The 23674-nt window shown below is 43.7% G+C and overlaps 3 protein-coding genes across 4 annotated transcripts in view; all 3 read right to left on the reverse strand.

The window, feature by feature from the left end:
• Positions 1-9961, reverse strand: part of tlr5a (toll-like receptor 5a) — a 15806-nt gene extending 5845 nt beyond the window's left edge. Inside the window, exons 1-3 of one of the 2 annotated variants that reach the window (XM_017432417.3) lie at positions 9762-9961; positions 5783-5839; positions 1618-3892 (exon numbers count right to left, since the gene is read on the reverse strand). In XM_017432417.3, the coding sequence (XP_017287906.1) occupies positions 1618-3892; positions 5783-5827 (2320 nt within the window). In that variant the 5' untranslated portion in view covers positions 5828-5839; positions 9762-9961. Of the gene's footprint in view, positions 1-1617; positions 3893-5782; positions 5840-7407; positions 8503-9761 lie in introns of those variants that run through there. The other variant, XM_017432416.3, reaches the window with a different exon arrangement.
• A 5870-nt stretch (positions 9962-15831) lies between these two features.
• Positions 15832-18573, reverse strand: thbd (thrombomodulin). Its single transcript, XM_017432419.3, has one exon. The coding sequence runs from the start codon at positions 18326-18328 to the stop codon at positions 16664-16666; it is 1665 nt and encodes a 554-aa protein (XP_017287908.1). The 5' UTR covers positions 18329-18573; the 3' UTR covers positions 15832-16663.
• Positions 18574-20382: 1809 nt separating this feature from the next.
• Positions 20383-23405, reverse strand: LOC108245478 (thrombomodulin-like). The gene is made up of 2 exons (XM_025009611.2): positions 21540-23405; positions 20383-20529 (listed from the first exon to the last, which is right to left on the reverse strand). The coding sequence occupies exon 1, from the start codon at positions 23309-23311 to the stop codon at positions 21722-21724; it is 1590 nt and encodes a 529-aa protein (XP_024865379.1). The 5' UTR covers positions 23312-23405; the 3' UTR covers positions 20383-20529; positions 21540-21721.
• Between the last annotated feature and the right edge of the window lie 269 nt (positions 23406-23674).

A 23674-nucleotide genomic window follows, 5' to 3' on the forward strand; every position in this document is an offset into this window, starting at 1 on the left:
AATGACATGGAATCCAGATTTTTGCACAGCTTTTGGCTTTTAAAGACTATGGTCTTAAACTTTTGATCAGCTGAAAAAATCATGTTTGAGTGTAAATGCAGTTTGCAGAAAATTCCCCGCTCAAAAGTTCTTGTCTCTTACACTGATTTTTTCCTTTAACATTGTGAAGCTCTACTTAGAACCTTCTTAACATCCAATAGTGCAAAATGCAAATTCTTGCAATTTTTTGACTGGTCTTAAGATTTTGATCAGGAGTGTATATTGATGTGCACTTCTGAAATGCTGGTATGCATTCAATGTAAACAAAGCACCCAATACAATAGCCAAAATCCACACAGATGCTTGAGTCACGTGGTGTAAAGCATGCTGCCACTGGACTCTAGAGCAGTGGAGACATGTTTTCTGGAGTGATAAATCACGCTTCTCTGTCTGCCAATCCGATGGACGAGTCTGGGTTTGGCTGCTGCCAGGAGAACGGTACTTCTCTGACTGCATTGTAAAGTTTGTAAAGTTTGGTGGAGGGAGGATTGTGGTGTGGGCTTGTTTTTCAAGAGTTGGGCTTGGCAACTTAGTTCAAGTAAAAGGAACTCTTAATGCTTCAGTATACGGAGACATTTTGGACAATTTCATGCTCCCAACTTTGTGGAAACAGTTTGGGAATGGCCCCTCCTGTTTCAACATGTCTGAGCACCAGAGCACAAAGCAAGGTCCATAAAGACATGGATGAGTGAGTTTGTTGTGGAAGAACTTGACTGGCCTGCACAGATTCCTGACCTCAAACCTGATAAAACACCTTTGGGATGAATTAGAGCAGAGACTGTGAGCCAGGCCTTCTGTCCAACATCAGAGTCTGACTTCATAAATGAGCTTCTGGAAGAATAGTCCAAAATTCCCATTAACTCTCCTAAACCTGTGGAAAGCCTTCCCAGAAGAGTTAAAGCTGTTATAGCTGCAAAGGGTGGTCAACATCAGATTAAACCCCATGGATTAAGAAACAGATGTTACTTAAGTATATGAAGGGTGATGAGTGAATACTTTTGGTAATATAGTGTACTTACCAATACATCAAAATTGTCAGACTTCTACATCCCAAATGACTCTTTCATAGAGGTCGCCTTTTTTTTAAACCTATTTTCAGTCACTTCAGCTGTTTCCGTAGATAAACAAACACGTGGTAGTTGGCAGCTGTTTACAAAGTTTCATCCAAAATTTTTATTTTAAGGACCCTATATAAGAAAAATATAGTGCAGATTTTGTTTCTTCTTTTCTGACCAGTCCTCATGACTTTGCAATGAGTAGCTTTAAATAGTTTTGTAAAAAACAACAACAACAACAAAACAGTGCAGTTTAAGAAGAATGCTCTTTAACATGCCAACCTTTGGAAGAGTGGTTGGGTCTTTTTTAATAAGTTTATGAAATGATCAATGCAAACTTAAATATAAAAGAAAAAATATATTTTTAATAGTTGTGAGAAGAAATATAAAAACAGACCCTTGGTTAATAAGCTTTAGAACTTGTTGATTCATTTAACTTTACCAAGAAAGTCCCAACACACGACAAAGATCAGACTCGGATCAGATTGAAATCCCACACAAATGTAAATCTGAAAAACAGTACCTTTGAGAAACTCCTTGGAGACAATACACAGAGTCTTCCTGCTGTCCCAGATGGCGTCTCTGATGTTTGAGAGGTGATCCTCACCAGGCAGGAAGTCTCTGGCCTCAAAACAACAGCGGAAGAAGTTTTCCTCTGAAAACTGGCTATCCAGCTTCTTCAGCAGCGCAGCCTCCACCCACCTGTAGTCGCTGTTGCTGAAGCAGAGGAAGACATCATACTGCAAGTTGTTTTCATCAGGTGTCGCCTTTGAGCCCACGAGCACCCTGTTGACGATCTTTTTGTAGATGATGAACAGGTGCCCTCGGAGGCGGGCGTAGACAAGCCCGCTGAGCGTGACTCCGAGGACGAGGACGGCGGATACAATGAAAAGAGCGAAGCGAAGCACTTGAACGGCCTTCTCGTCGTCTTCCTCGCACGGTTCAAAGCTCACCAAATAGTCCAGCAGGGGGAGGTTGTGTACAGCAGCTGGAAACTCACATCTGTACTCTTGGACGGGGCTCAGGAAGGTCACATTGGTCGAGTTCAGCCACATCAGGAATCCCTCCAGAGTACAGTCACAGAGGAAGCGGTTATTTGCCAGGCTAAGGAAACTGAGAGACTGGAAAGCCACGGGATCGGGGGAGACTAGGAAGTTGTTTGAAAGATGAAGTATTTTCAGGCTAGGCGGAAGGATGTCTCGCTGCAGATAGGTCAAAGCATTAGATGAAAGGTCGATCTGTACAACTGAGCTGAGACCCCTGAAGATCCCCTGAGGGAGGGCCATAAGTGAATTGAGGCTTATATTTAGATCGAGCAGATTCTGGAGATGGTCGAACACATCCAGGCACGTCCCCTGTCCCCAAACTATCTGCAGGGAACTGTCATGAAGATCCAGCGTTTCCAAACTGTTATTATGAGGTATTCCAACATCCCCGTTTATTGTGCACCACTTGATCAAGTTGCTGCCATAAAACAAATACTGGAGATGCGGAAATTGAGTTAAAATCACGTAGATGTCCTCCATGTTCGTTAACCTGTTCTCTGAAACATCTAGATAGATGCTGTTTGTACCCAAACGAAAACCTCTGCCGAGTACATTTAACTTATTGTCTCGGAGTAGAAGCGCATTTAAGCTAGGTAGCGGTGCAAGAAACCCCAGCCTCCGCAGCGAATTTCCAGTCAGATCTAAGTGCTGTAATTTGTAAAGCCCACTGAAAGCATTGTAACCCAGCACGCCGACGTGATTGTAAGACAAATCCAGCAAAAGGAGTTCTGTCAGACTGTTGAACGTGTAGGAAAAGACTTCTCCCAACAAATTGGACGACAAGTTGAGCATCTTCAGATGGTCCTGAAGACCACCGAAGGCGTTCCTCTTAATCTGGTTTATTTTGTTCTGTGAGACATCAAGAATCATTACATCTTGTAAGGCACTAAAAACATCGCTCTCCAAAGCAAAAATCCAGTTCTTCGAGAGCTCTAAGATGACGACCGAGCTGTTCTTGAGGCCTTGGAATGTGCTTCTATCTGGATCGCGACTGTTGTTGTGGGAAAAGCCTTTTCCAAGGATTCCTTCATATTTGAGGTGGCCTATGGTAGTCCCCTCGATGGCTCTGAAAAAATGTTTTGTTAGCTCCTCGTTGAACCCGGTGCCAGAGAGGTCAAGAACGTTAAAGGCCATTCCTTTGAAAGGGTTTCCACATTCTCCCACATCTGATTTTAAAAGCTGGTTAGAGGCTAAGTTCAGCTCAGCAAAATATTTACCCCTGAAGCCAACTAAGTCTTCCTCACACATTTTCTGCACGAGATTCAGTTTGAGGTTTAGACGAGTGAACTTTGTGATATTCGAAAAGAACAGACCCGGCTTGAGTCTCCCTATCTGGTTGCCGTAGAGGTTGAGCTCCTCTAACGACAAAAGTGGCTCCAGATAGCCTTCTGACAGTATAGAGTCTGTCAAGCTGCAGTGGTACAGGGAGAGGTTTTGTAAACTGAAGAGCCCCGCAAACGCTCGCGGCTCCAGCCTGAGGTTGAGGTTAGAACCGAGCAACAGCTCCGTCAGATTCTTCTGCCTGAGGAACGAGTCATTCCTGATGATGAGCGTCACGTGCTGCTCCTCCAGATTTAAATGCTGGAGCTCCTCTAAGCCTCTCAGGGATGTGCTGTTGATCTCGCTGATGTAGTTTCCATCCAGGTAGAGGTGAGTGATGTTAGGAGGCAGGACCGGCACCCAGCGGTGAGGTCGAAAGGAGCAGTAAGCGATTTGTTTGGCCAAAATGCATGATGGGTCGCACACGGTTACCTGCAAGTAGGAAGGCTGCATTACTTCTGGGAACAGGAAGGGTAACTGAACAATCGTTCGCTTTTTCAGAACACGTTGAATTTGGATTCTGCTTCAAATTCAGTTCATTTTGTTTTTGTTTGTTTACATTTTGTGGAAAAAACTGAAAACTGAACAAACAAAACTGAACAAACTACTGTGAAATTGTGCAGTAAATTTAAAAATTGGATAATACCTCCATAAATTCTGAAGGATGCTAAAGCAGCTGCTGCCTGATATTCCAACATTAATCAACTTCTTTCTCTGAAAACCCAACAATCTGACTGTAATAATCTAATCTGACAAAATGCTTAAGTGTTTTGATGCATAAACTGTTCAAAAACAGTAAAGAGAATCAATATCAAAGCAAATGTTAAAGCTGCTGCCAGTGCCTCATTGGGGTTGCCATAGTAACCACACACCTGTGACTATCACTCCCAGACATCGCTCTTAATGAGAGGCAGACAGAAAAGCAGCGCAGAAAGTAAGCCTCAGACAGTTACTATGTGAACCCTATAAGTCACATTGAAAAGATAGAAATCTGAGCTCACACATAGTGGAGGTCAGAGAGAGTTTGGATGTGTGCACTCTGAACTTTGAGGTGATTTGAAAGAAAACAGTAAGTCCAATAACAGCGGGAGAGGCATCGGGTGAAAAAGGCCAAAAATATCTCCGTTTTGATGTACCGTATTTTCAGCACTATAGGGCACACTGGATTTAAAAGACACACTGTCAATGAATGGTCCGTTTTCAAACTTTTATCATATATAAGGCGCACCAGATTATAAGGCGCGTGCACCTCCCAATTTTTGTAACTGTGGTAGATATTTCATCCAAACTCTCATTGACTTCCACTGTATCTGACTGGAAATGAAGACTCTTAACCTGTCGTAACTCCTACATAAAACCCCACAGAAACATCTGAGACAACCAGACGCTTACAATTCAGGATTTATTGTTGTGTTTTTGTCTTTCTATCTTATTAGGCGTGTTGCCAGGGAGTGAGAGACACAAGTGTGTGGTTGCCATGGTGATCCTTATGAGCCACTGTCAGCAACTTTAATATTTCTTTGCCTCTCGGTTCTCTTTAATCATCTTATACAGTTTATGTGGCCATTTTGTCAGATTAGATGATTCCATTCCATTCCATCCTCTTCCGCTTATCCGGGGTCGGGTCGCGGGGGCAGCAGCCTAAGCAGGGAGACCCAGACTTCCCTCTCCCCAGCCACTTGGACCAGCTCCTCCGGGGGAATCCCAAGGCGTTCCCAGGCCAGCCAAGAAACATAGTCCCTCCAGCGTGTCCTGGGTCTTCCTCTGGGCCTCCTCCCGGTGGGACATGCCCGGAATACTTATTACAGAAGTAAATCTAAAATTATTTTGGGCTTCGGCGAATAAAATTTGATGCATGTTTGAATTTTGGTCAGTAGCTGGATTGGTAGTCTTGCTTTGCTGCAGTCTATATTACTTAATAATTTCCTGTCATTTCATGTGTACTTTAATTCCCTGTCTTAAAAAAGAAGAGAAATTATAGTACATTTTCCACATATTGGAATTTGTCTGTTTATGTGGAGCTACAGAGTCTCCAATATGTTCAGCACCTCTGGGGTCAACTTTCCCAAAGTTCTTATCTCAGCTGGCATTAGATGGAACAGCGTGAATGAGTCTTTAAATATTCAGTGTGCAGAGATGCTGTGGGTCGGCACATACGGAGAGGATTAGTGTAGCAAGTTTAAAAAGACTAAAAACACAAATTCTGAATTAGTGGATCATTATTGTGCTTTTAAACAGTTGTTTTTTTCTCTGTCTCTTCACTATAACTCTAAAGACTACTGCTTCACATTTTGGAACTAAACTTGGACGTTTGACACATACCTGTAGGTAGAAACCAGTGCAAATTAGCTGGAGGATCAGCTTCATTCTGTCCTTCACCTAACAGGACGACACACACACACACACACACAGGAGACACAGTCTGTGTTTGTTCTGGCGGGTTCATGGTTCACTGGAGCAGTTTCAGCGTTGCAGTGATTACAGCACAGTTTACCGTTCAGATGAAAGCCCATTTAATGCCTGTTTGCTTTAGGTGAGGTGTTGGAACAAGAGCGTGTCACATTGTGGAGTTTATAACCGCTGCCGCACCTACTGCATATTTAAACCAAATGAGCATTTGTTCACGTTGGACGTTTTAGATTTGACAAAAAGGTACCACTGTGTTTGGTAGCTTCTTATATTTGAGCCAAAAGCTTCTTGTTTTTCAGCATCACCATTTTTTTTTGCTGTGGAGGATCCTTTTTTCCAAACACAAGTAGAGGAGCACTGAGAGAAATATAGGATTTGGAATTAATCCTAATGTTAATCTTAATAATCCGGGTGTTTTAAAAAAAAAAATTTATTCAAAAGAGGCAGATAAGGCAAAAGTAGGCAGCATGGACTCTATTCTTCTTTTTTTCATTTGTGTGCCTAAATACGTGATTAAAATGGTTTATTTTTTAGGCTTTTTGCACACTGGGGACACGCTTGTAAAAGAATGGGAGCATTTGCTGCCTTGGTGTTGCTGAAAAGTGGGAGTTTATTTAATTTTTAATTTTTTTTTATTTTGACTAATTCACCAAACCTGAAACGCTTTTTCCCTTCAGCTACTGACAACACAAGTCATAAAAATAAAGATCCACTTGAACACGCTGCTTGCAGGAGTACTTGTGTTCACACTGCTAATGCTTTTTAGGACATACTACTTGTTGCTCATGGTAGCAGGTGTTGAGCAGAACAAAGTACCCCTTCAACCTTTGAGCTTTCGAGAACTAATTTATTCTAGATATCCAAAATGAAAAAAATATTCCTAAGAAAGTTCTGAATTTCCAAACAACAGCATGACAAATAGTCATTTAGTTGATAACTCAAGGCCCATTCACACTCAGGATCGTTTTTACAAACTGAGAATTTCGTTTGTTGCCTTTGCACCTCCTGTTCAAAGACAACATATGTGGTGAGGAAAAACCTTTATCTTTAAAATATGAGGAGGTTTGTTTTAAAAACCTCTGTTTATGGTGGATCTATGTCGACAGGAGGTGCAGAGCTTTTCAGAAATCTGTCTCCTGTGTACTAATCTATCTATCTATAAAGTTTTATGAGAATTTTTAGGCAAGCGGTGTTAGTTCTCCATTTTAATTATGTGGATGTTCTCGCCACCTAGTGGTGCTGTACGGGTATTTCAAGCATTTTTGTTAGACCACGTGAACAAGTAAAAGGAATATATATAAATCAAGGCTCGGAAATATGGACCAACACTAATATCCCAGTATTTTCTTAGCTTAATGCCAATATATGAGATATTCCTGATATTTTTTACACTTCTGAGTCAAAGCTACATGTCAAACATTTAATAACATAAAACTGAGAAACGGCTCAAAAATAAACTATTGGCATATATGAAATAATAATCCTCTTCAAACAAAATAAAACGACGTTCTATTCCTGGAGAACAATATTGAACTCACCATGGTTAGATGAAGTCTGTGAGTAAAACACTGCGTTTTATTCAGCTGTGCAGCCAGAACTCCTGGGAAACCCCTCCCTCCTCCGGCAGAGCCAAAATGAATTACTTTCCCCTGGCTTTTCCGCTCTTCCCTTCCCTTACCGCGACCAAACTTTTTTTTAATTAAACAGACTATTCACGCCGTTTGGCATTTGCAAATTTGGTCAGGAACAGACTGCCACTGTTTCCGCACAACAACGAGCGAACGGAGGGAACATATTTCTTCTGCTGCAAGGCTGAGGAGGACTTCCTCCCAGGCAGCAGAGTAATGGTGACTCGTCTGTGTCTGTACGGGGTATCCTCTCTGCACAACTCTGCATAAACAAACACTTCCATAAAGTTCTGACCAATCACATGATACTCCTGAGAAAAGGTTCTGCCTTACTTGTGAAGCCTTGTGTTCATAGAGGGGGCATATATCGCCCAGCCCTAATATGCATATATATTATATTATTATAACAATATAAAATTAGAGGTTGTATCATTTAATATTCATTGGTTCACTGCGACAAAGAAGACACTTAAAGCTGAACTGAAATCAAACCTAAAAAAAATTGACATTTCCTGAATGTTATTTAGTCAAATACACCCACACAACATTGCAGGGACCCATTTTTCTGACCTAAAAGTTAAATTAACTGGTTTTAGTTCCATCCTGGGTTCTTGACGTGCGCTGTGCACCGGCCGGCCAAAAAACGCAGGCAATGTCCGGTTGTTTACTAGTGAAAATGGAAGAAGAAGCCTTTTCTGAATACAAGGAAAAACGGAAGACTTCACGGGAATAATGGAAATACAACCAGTGGTGGCTGGCCAATAGAGGGCAAAAGGGCGCCGCCCCACCACTCACGTTACCTTGAATAAGACGTAAAAAAATGTGTAAAAATGAAATAATAAAATAAATTTTTTTTGAAAAATATGTATTTATATATTTAGTTGTGTAAGATAAATATTTTATAGTTCATGAAAAAGTAAAGTTGTTTCGTTCCTAAAAGTTGTCTGATTGATGACGTATTTCCGCCCTAGCGCGCAAAAATCTTTGTCCATAGACTCCCGTTAAAAGTTGCACATGCGCAGTAGCTCCTCTTCAGTACAAGAGATAGGACCGTTCAGGGCGCACCTCTCCTGCGCCCAGAGCTGCTGAATGCAGCTGTGTTTACATTTCACCGCCTCCCGCCGCCGGAGCGTGGGACTCCCGCCATGGAGGCTGACGTCACATCCGTCTGTCAGAAAGTTCGCCTGATTGAAAAGTCGAGCCACGGGTGAGCTGCCTTTTATTCAAAGACAGCAATAAGTTCATTACGTGACTAAGTTACACAAACAAGGTAATAAATAAGTTCACAGTTAATAATTAGTTTAAGAAAATTTATGCTAAAATCTGTTAGAATGTTTGGTTTTGAATTGTAATCGGAGTGAGACATCTGATCTTCGTTATATTGTATGTTCAGAATACGTGACGTAGTGAGTGCTCGTAACTTAAAACAAACTTTGACGTATTTTCTCCGGTAAAGTTTTGAAAAATAAGGGAGAAAACAGGTCTTATAAACGCTAAATGTGTCCTTACAGCTTGTGCCTTGGGAGACCTCCGTCTCTGTAAGTATTGGTGTTCAGGAAGCACTTGTGCATATGTGCATTTATATGTACATTATAATGTTGCTTTTGTTGTTTTCATTCGTGTAAATACACTGGTGTGATACCTTAGTATATGTTCTGGTATATATCTATTTTGGACTTATAGCCCCCCTGGAGAAAACTCCACCAGCCGCCACTGTATACAACCATACCAGTATGAACCTGAACCAATGGTTGGATCTCTTAATCAGATTAAAACTCTTCAGATTCAGATTCTGATGATCACCAGGACCGTCATGGCCGACAAAACTATGCGCATAGCAACAGAGTTGGGAACATGGAACGGTGAGAATGGATTCCCCCCAGATCATTGTCATGACATCAGTACATCAGTACACGACACTGCAAATCAACATAAGGACGGCTGGAGTAATATTTGTAATATTTGAGACACAAAGTAGCTCAACCCCCCGCCTCTGTTGCGCAACACCTCCAGTTTGACTGAAATGTTAAATGAAGTCAATAAAGTGTTGCAACAGACTGCAGGTTAGTTAGTCATATTGGCTGGTTTGTAAAAAGTTGTCAGCTGGCATTTCCTCCGCTCTTTATGGCACGCTGCGGGTAGTTTGTAACTGCGTTTGTTTGACGTTTTCAACAGCAGGACTTTTATCTGCTGACTCTGAAGAAGTGAAGCGCCTTTTTTTTCCTCTCTCTCTCCTCTCAAACCCAGAAAATCAAAGCTCTTACCTGAGCAGAAAGCTAAATCCTCACGGAGGGTTCTCCTCCCAGGAAACAGCACCTGTGGCTTGGGGTCTTTTAAAAAACACAGTCAGCTCCCCACACAGAGGCACTTCGCAATGTGCCACATGGCCAAACATTTCCTTCCTCCTCTGGATTTGTAAGACAGCAAAGTGTTTTTCGAAGCTTTGCTTTTTTTTTTTTTTTTTTTTTTTCCCTGGTACATTTAATCACTTGCCTGTGAATCACACCTGTTTTTTTTTTTCCCCTGCACTCTCTGAGGCAACATGACCAGACTGTGACACCCAGGAGCAGGAGGGAGGGACGTACTGTTAACCTGCCTGCCTGTATGTCTTTCTCCACCTAATAGTGGGTTTATGGTTTCTTAACTGAAGAAGGAAAGTCAAATATTTCTAATTAAACACCTAGCATTCAGAGTTTTCAGCAGCCAGTTTGGTCAAACCTATAATAATTTGTTTCAGCTCAGTGTCTACAAAACTGACTGAGTTCTAACCATTTTTGTGTTGGTTAATCTGGATTAGCTGTCGCGGCCATCTTGAACTGAGTTGACTCCAAAAGGTTTATCAGCTAAAGATGTGCATCTAATGATCGCTTCCTGAGAGTTTCCTTCAAATCCATCCAGCAGTTTGTGTGATATTTTGCTAACAGACATACAGGGTTAAACTTCTTAGGCATTTGACGTATCATGTAGCATTAGGAGTTTGTGGTCCGAATGACTCTCAGCTACTACCGCTCTAAATTTTAGCTCAGTATCTGTAATTTTGAATGAATAGCCATTTTTTTTAAGGTTAGTTGGCTGTGTCGGCCATCTTGAAGTGGGTGGGCTCCAACTGTTGTTGGGATTTCTCGATCCCTCCAGGATCTTTAATTGAGAAGAATCTGTCAAACACCAAGACTTCAGGTTTAAAGTTCGTTTATTAAGCAATAACAGTAAAATAAACATACAATATTGTAAGAGCAATAATGTTCAGAATTCTGGAGACGTTTCCTGACAGGTGCCACCGCCCTCGTGCAGAAAAAGTCTGAGGCTTCGGCCCCTCACAAGGCTTTTTAAAGAAATAAAGATACCTTTCTCCACCCCTGTTGCTAGGTGACATTAGGGAGTTAGATAACGAAACACTGAATCATATTAATTAAGAAATTCCAGCATCACAGTTTCGTCAATATTTTATTTTGACGGATGACAGCTGAACTCAGGTATTTCTGCGAACAAATGAGCTTGTGGAAAAAACTCCTTCCAACATTTTTCCTTTTGAGGCCTTGAGGTAATATAAAGTTCAACACTTTAACAATCTGAAACTACCTAAATCTTAAGCAAACCTAATAACTTTTAAATCATCAAACAACATAATGTGATTATATATCAATAAAAATAAGCTATAAAAGATCAAAACCCTTTACTGTTAATCATTCGTAGAGGAGAGGCACATTTATTGATTATTTCCTACAAGTTTAAAAAAATCCATTGAGTGGCTCCTGAGATATTTTGGTAAAATAATCTTGTTACTGTGTTATCAGCATGATGATACTGTCACTCTCAGCTTGCTCACCAAAAACTGTGGTTCTACCCACAGAGTGACAACCCCAAACTTCATATAAACACCTGTTGGACAGTTGAGACGCTGCTGGATCCCAAATCAGCTGATCACCTGAGCGCCTTCACTTTTTTACGCAGACTCCATTTATTCGGTATTTGCAAAAACATAATGTTAATTTTCTACATAAAAGATCAAACCTAACTTTTAAAAAATGATTCATAAACATTGAGATTGATTATTGAATTTAACACTAAAGAGTCAAGGCTGGTTTAAAACAGTGATTCTCTTTAAAGCTGGACTAAAAAGCCAACTTCACCTGAAAGAAAAGCATCAAATATGGTCATTGTAAAATTTAAAAAAAATTGTACTATTTTTTTTAATACCGAACACTGAAGAAACCACTTGGGTGTTTTCAGCTTTTTCCCTGACCCCCCTTGATGTGTGAGGTCCTCAGAGCCGCTGAGGTTCACAGCATTCATCAGTGCGTGGATGAATATCGGTACAAGATAGTTCAGTTTGTTGGAATTAATTGTTCAAACCGGCCAGAAAATACCACTGGAGTTTCATTTCTTGGCTTCCCGAAAGATAAAAACCTGCTCATGGATCAGATTTGGATCCATGAGCTCCGATGTGGGAATTACTATCAGAACTCGAGTTCAGGCCACTTCAAAGAGAAGCACTGCTCCGACCCTCGTTACTGTGGTGGACTGGCTTCACACCAAAAAAACAGGACCTTTTACCAGCTATTTTTAATTTTAAAAGAAAGACAAATAGAGAGGAGGACATTGCCACAGAGAAAGAGATGAGAAACAGGAAGTTTACCTTCAAACGTGACATGAATGCACGCTGTCATTAAAAGGTCTGAGCTGCTTACAGGCCGACAGCCTGAGATCAGTTTGTGATTCAGAGCAGTTTGTTATTGAGGAAAAAATATAAACAATCCATGTGTGAATAAACAAATGTCATAGTCTGAACCTGCTAGTGATTAGTTTACTCTGGTGTGAGAGTTAAGAAAATCTACTCTGAAGGGAGGTCACGATATTTACAAGATAGCATCAAATTAGCATTGTTAGCTTCAAGTTAGCATTGTTAGCTTTCTCCTGCTGTCTTTAGATTGATTTTTACTCTTGTATGCTGATGTCATGACATCGATCTGGGGGTAATCAGTTCTCACTGTTCCATGTTTCCAACTCGGTCGTTATGCGCGTTGTTTTGTCGGCCATGACGGTCCTGGTGTTCATCAGAATCCCAATCTGAGGAGTTTTCATCTGATTCTGGAGATCCAGCCGTCGGTTCAGGTTTATACTGGTATGATTTTATACCCATTACTCCCGCAAAGTCTTTCAGCATTTCTTTGAGTTCAAAAAAGGCTTCTTCTTCCATTTCCATTAGTAAACAACCGGACAGTAGCGAGGGCGGGGGGCACAGCTCTCGTCATGAACCCAGGACGGCCACTTCACCCTACAAATCACCCACTTCGCAAATTATTGACTTAAACTCTAAAACACTTTATTTAACTTTTATGTCAGAAAATTAGGTCCCTGGAATGTTGTGTGGATGTGTTTGAAAAAATAACATTCATGAAATGTCAGTTTTTTTAGATTTTATTTCAGTTCAGCTTTAAGCAGACTGTAGAGGACATTTTGGACAGTTTGTTGAATGACTTCTTTATGTGTCCTTCACAACGGAGCTGAAGTTTCCTCTTTAGGACACTGTTTCATATTGTTTTATTTCAAATGAGATTTTGTCTTGAGCTCTGTGGCCAAAAAAAACCCCCATCATGGCAGAAAAAATGATGCTGAGTAACAATTAATTAATTAATTAATTCTAGTAGGTCAGCTGGACTGTGTCTTCAGTTGCCTCCGTTTGAACCTCATCAAAGAAAAGACCTACATGTGTGTATTAACCTTATTCAAGGTCTAGAAATAGTCATATCAAACATTACCTGTGTATCTTTTGATCATCTGAGCATTAATAAAATCAGCTTTTATAAAATCTGAATGCTTATGAGAAATTCAACTGTTTTTTAATTTTTTCTCCAAACACACCATGGGACAGCTGGGACAACATTTTCTCTTCCGGTAGTAGTAACTGCATGTCATTGCTGAAGTTCGACTTGTTGTTTACCACTATAAGGTGCAAGTACGCCACCTACTGATGTAAACTGGTACCTGTGGCTCAAATAGTGAAAATGTTGCAGCAATCCTAAGAACCATGGAATAAACAAAACAGCAGCATGATAACCTGTGCCCTATGAGGATTATTCTGCTGCTGTACAGATGCAGCAGTGAATGTCCATCTTCCACAGTGTCCACCCCTTGGGGAGGTGGTCCTGCTGCAGTGTAACAGCTTATAATAAAGCTCCACTTGTGTGGATGTATTTTATTTTAAACATGCAGTTTTTGTGCGTTTAAACAAACCTGATGGGTACATTTAATGCTGCATGTTTCCAGACCCTTTCTACAGAAAGCTGTAGTCTTATTAAACATGTTGAAGTAGTTGTGCTACACATCTGTCTGTCAAGGTGACTTTTTGTAATATACAGTGCCTATAAAAAAAGTGGATGTTTTATGGTTTTATTGCTGTCAGAAATAAATTATGATCAATAAAAACTTCCCTTTTTTTCTGAAAAAACTAACAAACAAAACAGCTTCAATGTCAAAATAAAATTAAAACTTAGGGCAATACTAATTGAATAAAAATATGTTATGTAACAAAAGTGACTGCATAGAAAAATCACCCCTTTAAAGTGACTGTTGTAATCCAACTCAGAGAAAAGATTATTGAAAAGTACAAGTTGGGATGGATACAGAAGGATTTCCAAAGCCCTAAACATCCCCAGGAGTTCTGTTAAATCAATCATCGAGAAATGGAAGGAATACTGGACGTATAAATCTACCTGAGTGAGCAAACTGAGTGATTGTGAAGAAAGAGGATAGAGAAAGAGAGAGAGAGAGAGACCACCAAGACCCCTATATGTACTCTGAAGGAGGTCCAAGAGATGGAGAGACTGAGCTACAACAACTGCTGCCCAGGTTCTTCACCAGTCTGAGCTTGATGGGAGAGCGCCAAGGAGAAAGAGTCTGGAAGAAAACTCCTTAAATCTTAACTAGAGTTTGACAAACTACATGTGGAAGACTCTGTGGTGAAGTGGAGGAAAGTTCTGTGGTCTGATGAGACCAAACTGGAGTTTTTTGGCCATCAGACAAGATGCTGCGTTTAACAGAAACCTAATACTGCACATCACCACAAACTAATCATGTCCACTGTGAAGCATGGTGTTGGCAGTATCATGCTTTGGAGAAGCTCCTTGGCAGACGGCCCTGGAAGGCTTGTACAGATAGAGGGTAAACTGAATGCTGCAAAATATAGGGAAATCCTGGAGGACAATCTGATGCAGTCTGCAAAAAAACTGACTTATTTTCCAGCAGGACAACGACCCGAAGCATAAAAACTACACAGAAATGGTTTAAAGACAACAAGGGGAACGTCAAAGCTCAGACCTGAATCCAAAATAATTTATGGCTCAGCTTGAAAAGGGCTGTTCATGCCCGATCTTCACTCGACATGACAGAGTTTGAGCAGTTTTGTAAAGAATGAAGTAAAATTCCAGTGTCATGATGATTGAGACTTACCCACACACTCAGTGCTGTGACTGCAGCTAAACATGCTGCACTAAACACAGATGAGAAGGGGGTGGATATTTGTGCAGTCACTTATTTTACATTACATATTTTTATTTATTTGTCAGAACTCTGTACAAATTTGAGTTCACTTAGACACTGAAGTTTGTTTTTGTAATATTTTGTCAAAAATCCCCATTTATATTAATCATGTTTGATTTATGCCAGCAATAAAAACATCAAACATCCAGGGGTGAATACTTTTATAGGTACAGTATATGTATCTGTACTTGTGAACTCTGTTTACAATTTCCCAATATTATCATTTGCCTTTTGTAAAATTGAGACTGCTGTCAGGGAGTGAGAGACACAGATGGGTGGTTACCACAGTGACCCTTATGAGCCACCTGCAGCAGCTTCAACATTTCTTTTGACCGTCTTATACAGTTTATACAACAAAATTTCAGGATTTTATCAGTTTAGATTATTACAATTTATTATCATTCAGATTAATACAACAATCAGGGCAGCTGTGGATCAGAGGTTTGATTCCTGGCACTAGTATGCAGCCACATACCCACTAATCTGCTCCTATGTGCCCCATCGGTGTATGAATGTGATCTAAACCACTGATTAGACTCTATAGAATGATTTATTCAGATTAGCTTTGTAGAGATGTAGCAGAGAGCTGCGTGAGTGGCCTGGTTAGGCAGAAAGGTATCTTTTAAGTACAATCCATTTACTATTACAAAAAGTAAATCCTAAATGACTGCTGGGCTGTGTGTAACTGTGTGCGCCGGTTTTGTGCTCCCCATTTATCCACAAGATGGCGCACTCAGTCTGTGTGATGATTTAGAGGCTGAAAGAGCCCATAAAGAAAGACAACCACGTGCATCATTTCCATGCTTGTATACATTTTAATATTCAAGTACAAATTAAAAAAAAAAATTCTTTAGAAATTCCCCTAAATCATAAAGAAAACTGTGCAGTCAGCGACTGACCCCTCCGAATATACTAATGAAAAGGACTTGCAACTCCTTAATATGCTTGGTTCAACTATTCAAACATTGTTAGAAAGGTAAATAAATAAGGGCATAAAAAGAGCAAACAGTTTAGACTTGTACTGTCACCACAGTGAAAGGATGGCAATCATGTAATTGCTTGTCTGTCTGCAAAATATTTCATCAACCACTACAAGAATTGTAATGAAACTCACAGGAAGTGGTCACTGGACAGGCGTCTACAACTGATTAACCTTTGGAGCCAACCTGATTCAAGGTGGCTGACGCAGCGAAGGCACCTTGGCAAACAAGCAAACAAAAATGCTTATAACTCAGTGGCTTTTACAAGGACTGAGCTAAAACCTGGTGTGGTGGTAGCTGAGAGTGACCTTCATCTCACACTCTGAGGGCTAACAGATAACACCAGATCTCTGTTTCCAACGAAACAGCGAGAGGAGCATTCTTTCAAGGAACACTAGTTTCATGTAATGGCTTTTAAATCCAATTTATGACTATTCCTTTTATCTTTTGCCAACATTTATAGAGAAAATATACTGTCAGGGTGTGCTTATCAATTTAGTTCATTTCTGGAGATTGTCTTAAAACTCCCACAGCAGGGTCCAGCACCCCCACTTGAGAAACCACAAGTCCTCCTAAATCTCTCCAAACTGTGTCAGAGGTTTGGCTCATACATTCACACGTCTTGTTTTTTTTTTTAACAACTATTTTTATATGTTGTTTTTGTCGCTGTCGCTTATGACTCTCTGTAAACTCTGAGTTTCGTCCTCAGCAGCCTTGAGCTCCCCAGCGCCGCAGCTGCTCTTCTTCCTCTTCCTCTCCCAGCAGCCCAGTCCGACATGAACCCCGAAAACCGCCAGCACGATGAGCAACACCGCGCACACGATGATCCCCACCAGCCCCGCGGGGGTCACCGCGGAGGGGGTCCGGGTCGGGTCAGGGTATGGGGCCGAAGGCGAGGGGGCCACGCTGGAAGTGGGGGCCGTCACAGAGCCCTCCGGTTCCTCGTCCGTGTCTTCGCACTTGTACTGGTCCACCAGTTTGTACCCTTTATTACAGAAGCAAGCGTAACTGCCGAACATATTTGTGCACCCCTGGTCGCAGTAAAAGAAGCTGCACTCATCTATATCTAAGCAGAACATTCCTTTGTCCCTCTCCTCCACGACATACCCCTCCGGACAGTAACACAGGAGCGGGTCGTTCGGGTCGCACACGGCGGGACACTCCTCCGCCCCGCAGAACAGCACGCATTTGTTCAGCTCCTCTGCGTCCGGTCTGTACCCGTCGTAGCAGGCGCACGTGAAGCCGCCCGGCGCGTTCGTGCATATGTGCTCGCAGGGCGCGGACACGCACTCGTCCACGTCCACGCACTGCACCCCGGCCTTCTTGTAGCCGGCCTCGCACGCGCACTCGAAGCCGTGCCGCGTGTTGACGCACCTGACGTTCTCGCCGGGGCAGTGGCGCGCGTCTGCGCACTCGTCGACGTCCGCGCACGACGTGCCGTCCCCGGCCAGCGTCAGGCCGTGCTCGCAGCCGCACCTCGCCGAGCCGTCCGCGTCTGTGTAGCACGTCTGCTGGCACCGCAGCGCCGCGCACGGGTCACCCGGAGCCGGCGCCTCGCAGGACACCCGGTTCGCGGGGCTCACGGTTTGTCCCGGCGGGCAGAAGCAGACGGGGCTGTCGCTGGGGTCCTCGGCGCACTCGTGCTCACACCCGCCTTCTTGGATCTCGCAGCTCCAGGGCGCCTGCAGCCACTCGGCGGAGAAGCAGATGTGTTTAGTCCCGGAGGGAGAGCGCGTGGCGGTGCTGCCGGGCGGCACCAGCTGCGCGTCCTCCACCTCGAACCCGTACGGAGTCATGTAGAGGATGGACTGATCAGGGGCGGCTGGCAGAGTAGCGCACGGCTCAGTAAAGCTGTACTCACAAAGGAAGCCCGCGGCGGGCTGTCCGCACGGGGTCTGTCTCCATTTGAAGCCGTCCTCCTTGTTGACGGAGACGCAGCTGTGCGCGGAGCAGCTGCTGTTGAAACTCGGCACAAAGTTGGTAAAGTCGCTCTCGGAGTCTTTGGTGACCCACTGGAAGCCCATCAGCTCCCCAGCGGGGTCCCGACAGTCAGCCAGCCGGTGCAAACCGATCCAGAAGACCCCCGTGAGGTTCCCCAGCAGGATAGACAGGACGTCATTAGACACGGATGAGCGCACCGTCATTAAATGACCCCCCTTTGCATTGCAGAGGCTCTGCGCCGTTCTAAAATTAGTCGGATCCCGGAACAGAGCGAAGCATCCACTCCCAATGCAGTAGCCGCCGTTCGGCTCCAGCCCCGTGCCTCCCCCCAACAGGAACAGCAGCACAACCAGCCCCGGCACTGCATCCATGTTTAAAACCTCAGTCCGGTCAGCTCCTTGCAAGTTCTAACAGTCTAGCTGACGGTTGGTTTGAGAAGCGTTTTGGCTCACATATGAACCTCCCCAACTCCATAGCAGAGCCCCCAGTGGAGGAAGGAAGTCAGTCCGAAAAGTGCCTGCCGGGCCTGCCAGTTGCCTCTCTTCTCAGCTGCTCCACAGCCACAAATACGCGCGGCTTTTACGCACTGACGCACGGAAGCCGTGGCCACGCACAGGGGCTTTCACCCACCGCCCAGTATTTCTAGTGACCCCTCCCAACTCAGCCCTGTAAGGCTGTCAACAACTGAGTCATGTGAGTGTCGGTTTTCACTGCAAGGCTTTGTTGTAGAGGGGGTATTTTGAACATGAACGCCTTGAACCTGTGCAAAAAAAACTTAAACCAACTTCCTTTTTTTATATATACAGACAGTCAATAGAAAGAGAAAGTCCACCCTTCCTTAAGTTCTTGGGGTTCACGTGTCAGGACAAAGTAAAAATGATCTGGTCTTTGCCAGGTTCTAAAACTATTCCACTCTTACATCAAGTGTACAAAACACACCATGTTAGTTATTAGACAAAAATGAAAACCTGTGTGTAAAGTTGATAAGTTGATCACATAAAGTGATTTTCAAACAGCTATTAGCTAAAAACCTGTCTTACAGATCATATATGGATGATGTGTCGTACCTCAGACATAGGCTTCAGATATTAATCATTTGCTTTTTTTTTACCCTGCCATTTATCTTTAATCCAGGTTTCAGCTAATTGTTCTTCAAGAATTAGTTTGGGGGCAAAAATAACAGCGTTATATTTGATATGTTTGGTGGATGCAACTTAAACAAATGTGAATATTTTGGATCTGCTGATAAAGCGCTCAGATATCAAATTTTAAAACGGGTTCTTTGAAAAGCTTTTCGTGTCGTGCGGAGAAACTACAGTGCCTCTTTTTGTTTCCTTTTTTCATTTTTATTTTGATTTTTATCGCAGAGTTCAGCAGTTTCACAAAAATGCGTTTCTCTGATAACAATTGGGTACAGGAATGGACTAAAAATAAGTACAAAAATAATGCAAAACAGTCTTCAGAAAGCCTACGGAAATATGGCTCAAAACCACCACAAATGATCAGAACGTCTGGCTCCTTGAAAGCAAAATATGAGGAAATGAAGGATGACCAAAGACTTTTTCCACAGAGCTGTTAATCAGAAGAGAGAGAGGATTAAAAAAATAAGGTTAACAGAATACAAATGAAAGAAAAGCTCCATATTTGACATTTCTGTACAATGTAAGATAAGACAGTTCTCGTCTAAACAGCATTTATTCCAACATGTGAAAGAGTTGGACAAACTCTGAATGTTTGCAGATGTACAGTAATAGCAGCACGGTTTTACATTCATGTGACGCTGACCTGAGAGGATCAGCCCGTTACAGTGAAGTTAAAAACATCCCCACGGTGGTCGTAGCAACTAATAACACAACCTCTGGAGCTCAAAATATCAGAGTCTGCGTTCACTTGACTGAAGGTGACCTGCGAGCTACGGTCCGCTCACAAACGAGAAACAGCTGGACCTGGCAGCACGTCACCGTGGCCACGGCTTTTTCTTCTCCACATCACGTGACTCTGTTAGAGGATTAAAACTAAAGGGATTCATCTTCACAAACAGCATCAGAGAGAAATATGTACGTGAAGTGATGTGTTGCCTAAAAACAAAACAAAAACCCCCAATATATTCAAAAAACAATGGATTCTAATAGGAAAAATGTTCAGCAAGAGATCAAACTTATGGTTTAGCATCAACCCTGTTACACTGTCTCTTGTTGTTAAGGGACATTTCGGACAATTTGAAATGGTGGAAAGATTGTGGAAAAAAGTTCCAGACAAACTCCTGAGTTTAATTCTGACCAGACCGACAAGCTAACAGACCTGTCTCTGAGGTTCTTATGTTCTTAGACACTTAATTACTTCTTATGGCTCTTCTGACATAACCTGACATGCTTCGACGGTGTACTTCCGTCTTCGTCGGAGGTGTCACAGCTGCTGTCCCCTGAGGCGGTATTATCCCGTCAATAATATAGTGACTCGCCGACACTGCATCCTACCGTCTCATCACTGAAGGACGTCACTCCATGAAAACAGCAGCTGTGACGCCGCTGACGAAGACAGAAGTATACCGCCGACACATGTCAGGTTATGTCTGAAGAGACATAAGAAATAATTAAGTGTCTAATAACATAAGAACCTCAAAGACAGTCTTACATCTAGACACAATGAACTACATTGATAAGCGAACAGATCGCTAAGTGATTTGCTGCCAACTTAAATCGGTCTCTAATCTCCAAAAAATGTTAGTGATTCAAACAAATGTTATTTTGTAAACCTTTACTGGCTGCCAGTTATTCATCACGTGGTTATTTGTGTAGAATTCTGTGGGTGTTTTGCAAGCTCATCTCGCAGCAGCAAGCTGTGAGCACTTCCAGCGCTGACTTCGTAATATTTCTGCCAAAAATAACCAAGTAATGTAAAAACAGACCGTGGTGTAAAGGTGTAACCCTTCCTGAAGCCGTCGTAACCGAAGTAAGAAAGAGAAGCCCTTGTAACTTCGGGTCCATTTGACCCGAAGGCCATGGGAGGCTTAAATAAGAGTGTTTAGGTGAACTAGTGTGAAGTTTTGAAGATCAGACGTAGTTTTAAAAGAGCAAAAAAAAAGCCTTTGAAAGTGGATCCGCTTGGACCGTATCGAGGAGCTTATGATGGCGACCTCCAAAATCAAATTTAGCTTTCCTAAAATATGTCTGATCTTCTACATTTTATAGCGTTTTTTCTTTTGCAAACGCAAATTTAAACCTTTACACCGCATCAGTATTACATTACAAAGTTATTTCAGCAGAAAAACTGTTAAAATTCAAGCCTAAGGGGCTACAGCTACCTGCTGCTGCATATTGCTCTTGAAAATACCCACAGAATTACATGCAGATAAGTTTGTGAACGTGTGTCTATGCCTCTAAACACCCATGTAAAAAAGAAAAAACTTTTATGTGCAATAAAATACACACTGGCAGTGTATGTTGTTTTATCTGAGTATGGACATAAATAACATGCTGTATAATTTGACATAAAAACAGATAATAGTTTTCAAAACTCATAAATATTACTGGAACTTAAACAAATGTGGCACTAATAAAAACCGTTTCAGTAATCCTTTACCTACGTACGTGGACATGCTTGTCCTCAGTCATCCTGCAGCACCCTCCGCACCCTCAGTTCTCCCCAGACACCTTCCTGTGTCCACCTGCTTCCTTTACATGTGCCAAACAGACGCTTTTAGGAGAGAAATCCGTTCAGCGGCTGTCTCAGAGTCTTAGAGAGTCTTGGAGGCAGGTTCTGTCTCAGAGTCTTAGAGAGTCGGTTTTCGACTGTTTGTCGAAGGACAGCCTCTTGTAGGTCTCTGTGCTCACCTGCTGCAGGTAGAAGATGTCTAGATCTGGGTGCTTGATGGGGGTCAGGTCTAACCTGCCGCAGCGTCTCGCCATGTTTTGGACCAGGCAGCCCAGCAGAACCAGGCACAGCACCATGAAGACCGTGATGCCCAGTATGCTGCCGGTTTTGATGTAGGAGGGGAAGACCGCCGGTTGGAGGCTGTTTGGGGCCTGAGGAGGAGGAGGACGAGGAGGAGGAGATCCTGATGAGTCTTTATCTTCTCTGTCCAGAGGCACACACCTGTCCCCCCGCTCCAGCCGGAAGCCGTCCTCACACGCACACCTGTAGCTGCCGAACGTGTTCTCACACCTGTGGTCGCACATCTCCTGCTGCTCGCACTCGTTGATGTCCACGCAGCTGGCCGTGCCGTTGCTGATGTCCACAATGAAACCGTCGGGGCACGTGCACTGCTGCATGTTCTTTTCCTCCAGCTGGGGGTCGCGGACGCAGCGGGCCGGGCACACCCTCTCGGGGCAGTGCGGCTTGCACTTGGTGGGGTTCTCGGGGTCCACCGTGAAGCCCTCCATGCACTTGCACCGGTACACCCCGGCCACCTTAGAGCAGTTGTGCTCACACGAGAGGCAGATGGAGACGTTCACGCACACTCCGTCGTCCTCTGCAAAGCCGTGCGCGCAGACGCACCGGTATCCTCCCGACACGTCCACGCACTCCTTTCCCTCAGCCGTGCACGGGTCCTCCTCACATTTCTTCGCGTCCGCGCAGCTCCTCCTGTCCTCTCCAGACTCGTAGCCGTCCCGGCAGCCTTCCGGCACGCAGGAGAAGCCGTTGGGTTGGAGCCCGTGCGCTTCGGGGCAGGTACAGGTCTTCGTGTTAGGGTCGCAGCGGTGCTCGCAGCCTCCGCTCATCACCTCGCAGTTCCAGGGCGCTTGGATCCAGTCACCCATGCACAGGTGTTTGGAGGCCGGCTGCTGCGCGCCCCCCACCAGCGCCACGGTTCCAGGGGGGGGCGAGTCCGAGTCGAGCAGCTGGAAGAGCGCGGTCGTGTTGATAATGTACTGCACGTCCCCGCTGAGGGCTCCACACACATGAGCGGGGTGGTACTGGCACGCAAAGCCCTCCAGTTCGTCCCTGCACGGCACCAGGACCACCGCTGAGATCTGACCCCTCCTCACCAAGGCGGCGGCGCAGTTCGGGCCCCAGGAGCCGCTCACCCAGTACCTCCCGCTGCCCCCTCCCGTGAGGCGCGATAACGCCTTCACCTGGTCGTTAGAACTTGAATTGGACTCGATCAGCTGTCCGGCGAAGTCGGTGCAGGCTTCCTTGGCGCCTGGAAAGTCCACAAGGTGCTGGAAGAGACAGAGACCCCCGGAGCAGCGTCCGAGCGGAGAGGGGGGCGACTCCTGCGCTTCCTGCAGCCCGCAGAGGGAAAACACGAAGACAAACACCGTCTGTGTTGTTGGGCTCATTCTGTCGGTGAGAGGAAGACTTCTAAAATCTGAACGACCCCGAAACTGGTCCACAGACTGAGTCCGGACCATGTTCGGTCCCGTTTATAAAAGGTCCGGACTGGTTGGGTTTTTTTTCCCCTTCTGTCTTTGTGGGACCAGCAGGCGGGGAAGGAAGTTCCGTTCTGGTCAGATTGCTCAACCCCCATCCAGTCCAGTCCAGAGAGGCCTTATCTCAGAAAAAAAGTGCCCATCAAATACACCCACACACACACACACACACACACATACTTTAATAAGTTGGTGGATGACCCAAATCCTCTCTGAGGGACCCCTCCTTTCAGGTCCTTGCTGCTGATTAGTAGTACATCAGAAGGACTTTGTTCTTCTGTAACAACATGAATCATCTCAGCATCTCATCACAGAGGACTGAGGGTGGTTTAAAAGATGGAAAAT

Source organism: Kryptolebias marmoratus, linkage group LG19 (assembly GCF_001649575.2).
Source record: "Kryptolebias marmoratus isolate JLee-2015 linkage group LG19, ASM164957v2, whole genome shotgun sequence".
Taxonomy (NCBI): Eukaryota; Metazoa; Chordata; class Actinopteri; order Cyprinodontiformes; family Rivulidae; genus Kryptolebias; species Kryptolebias marmoratus.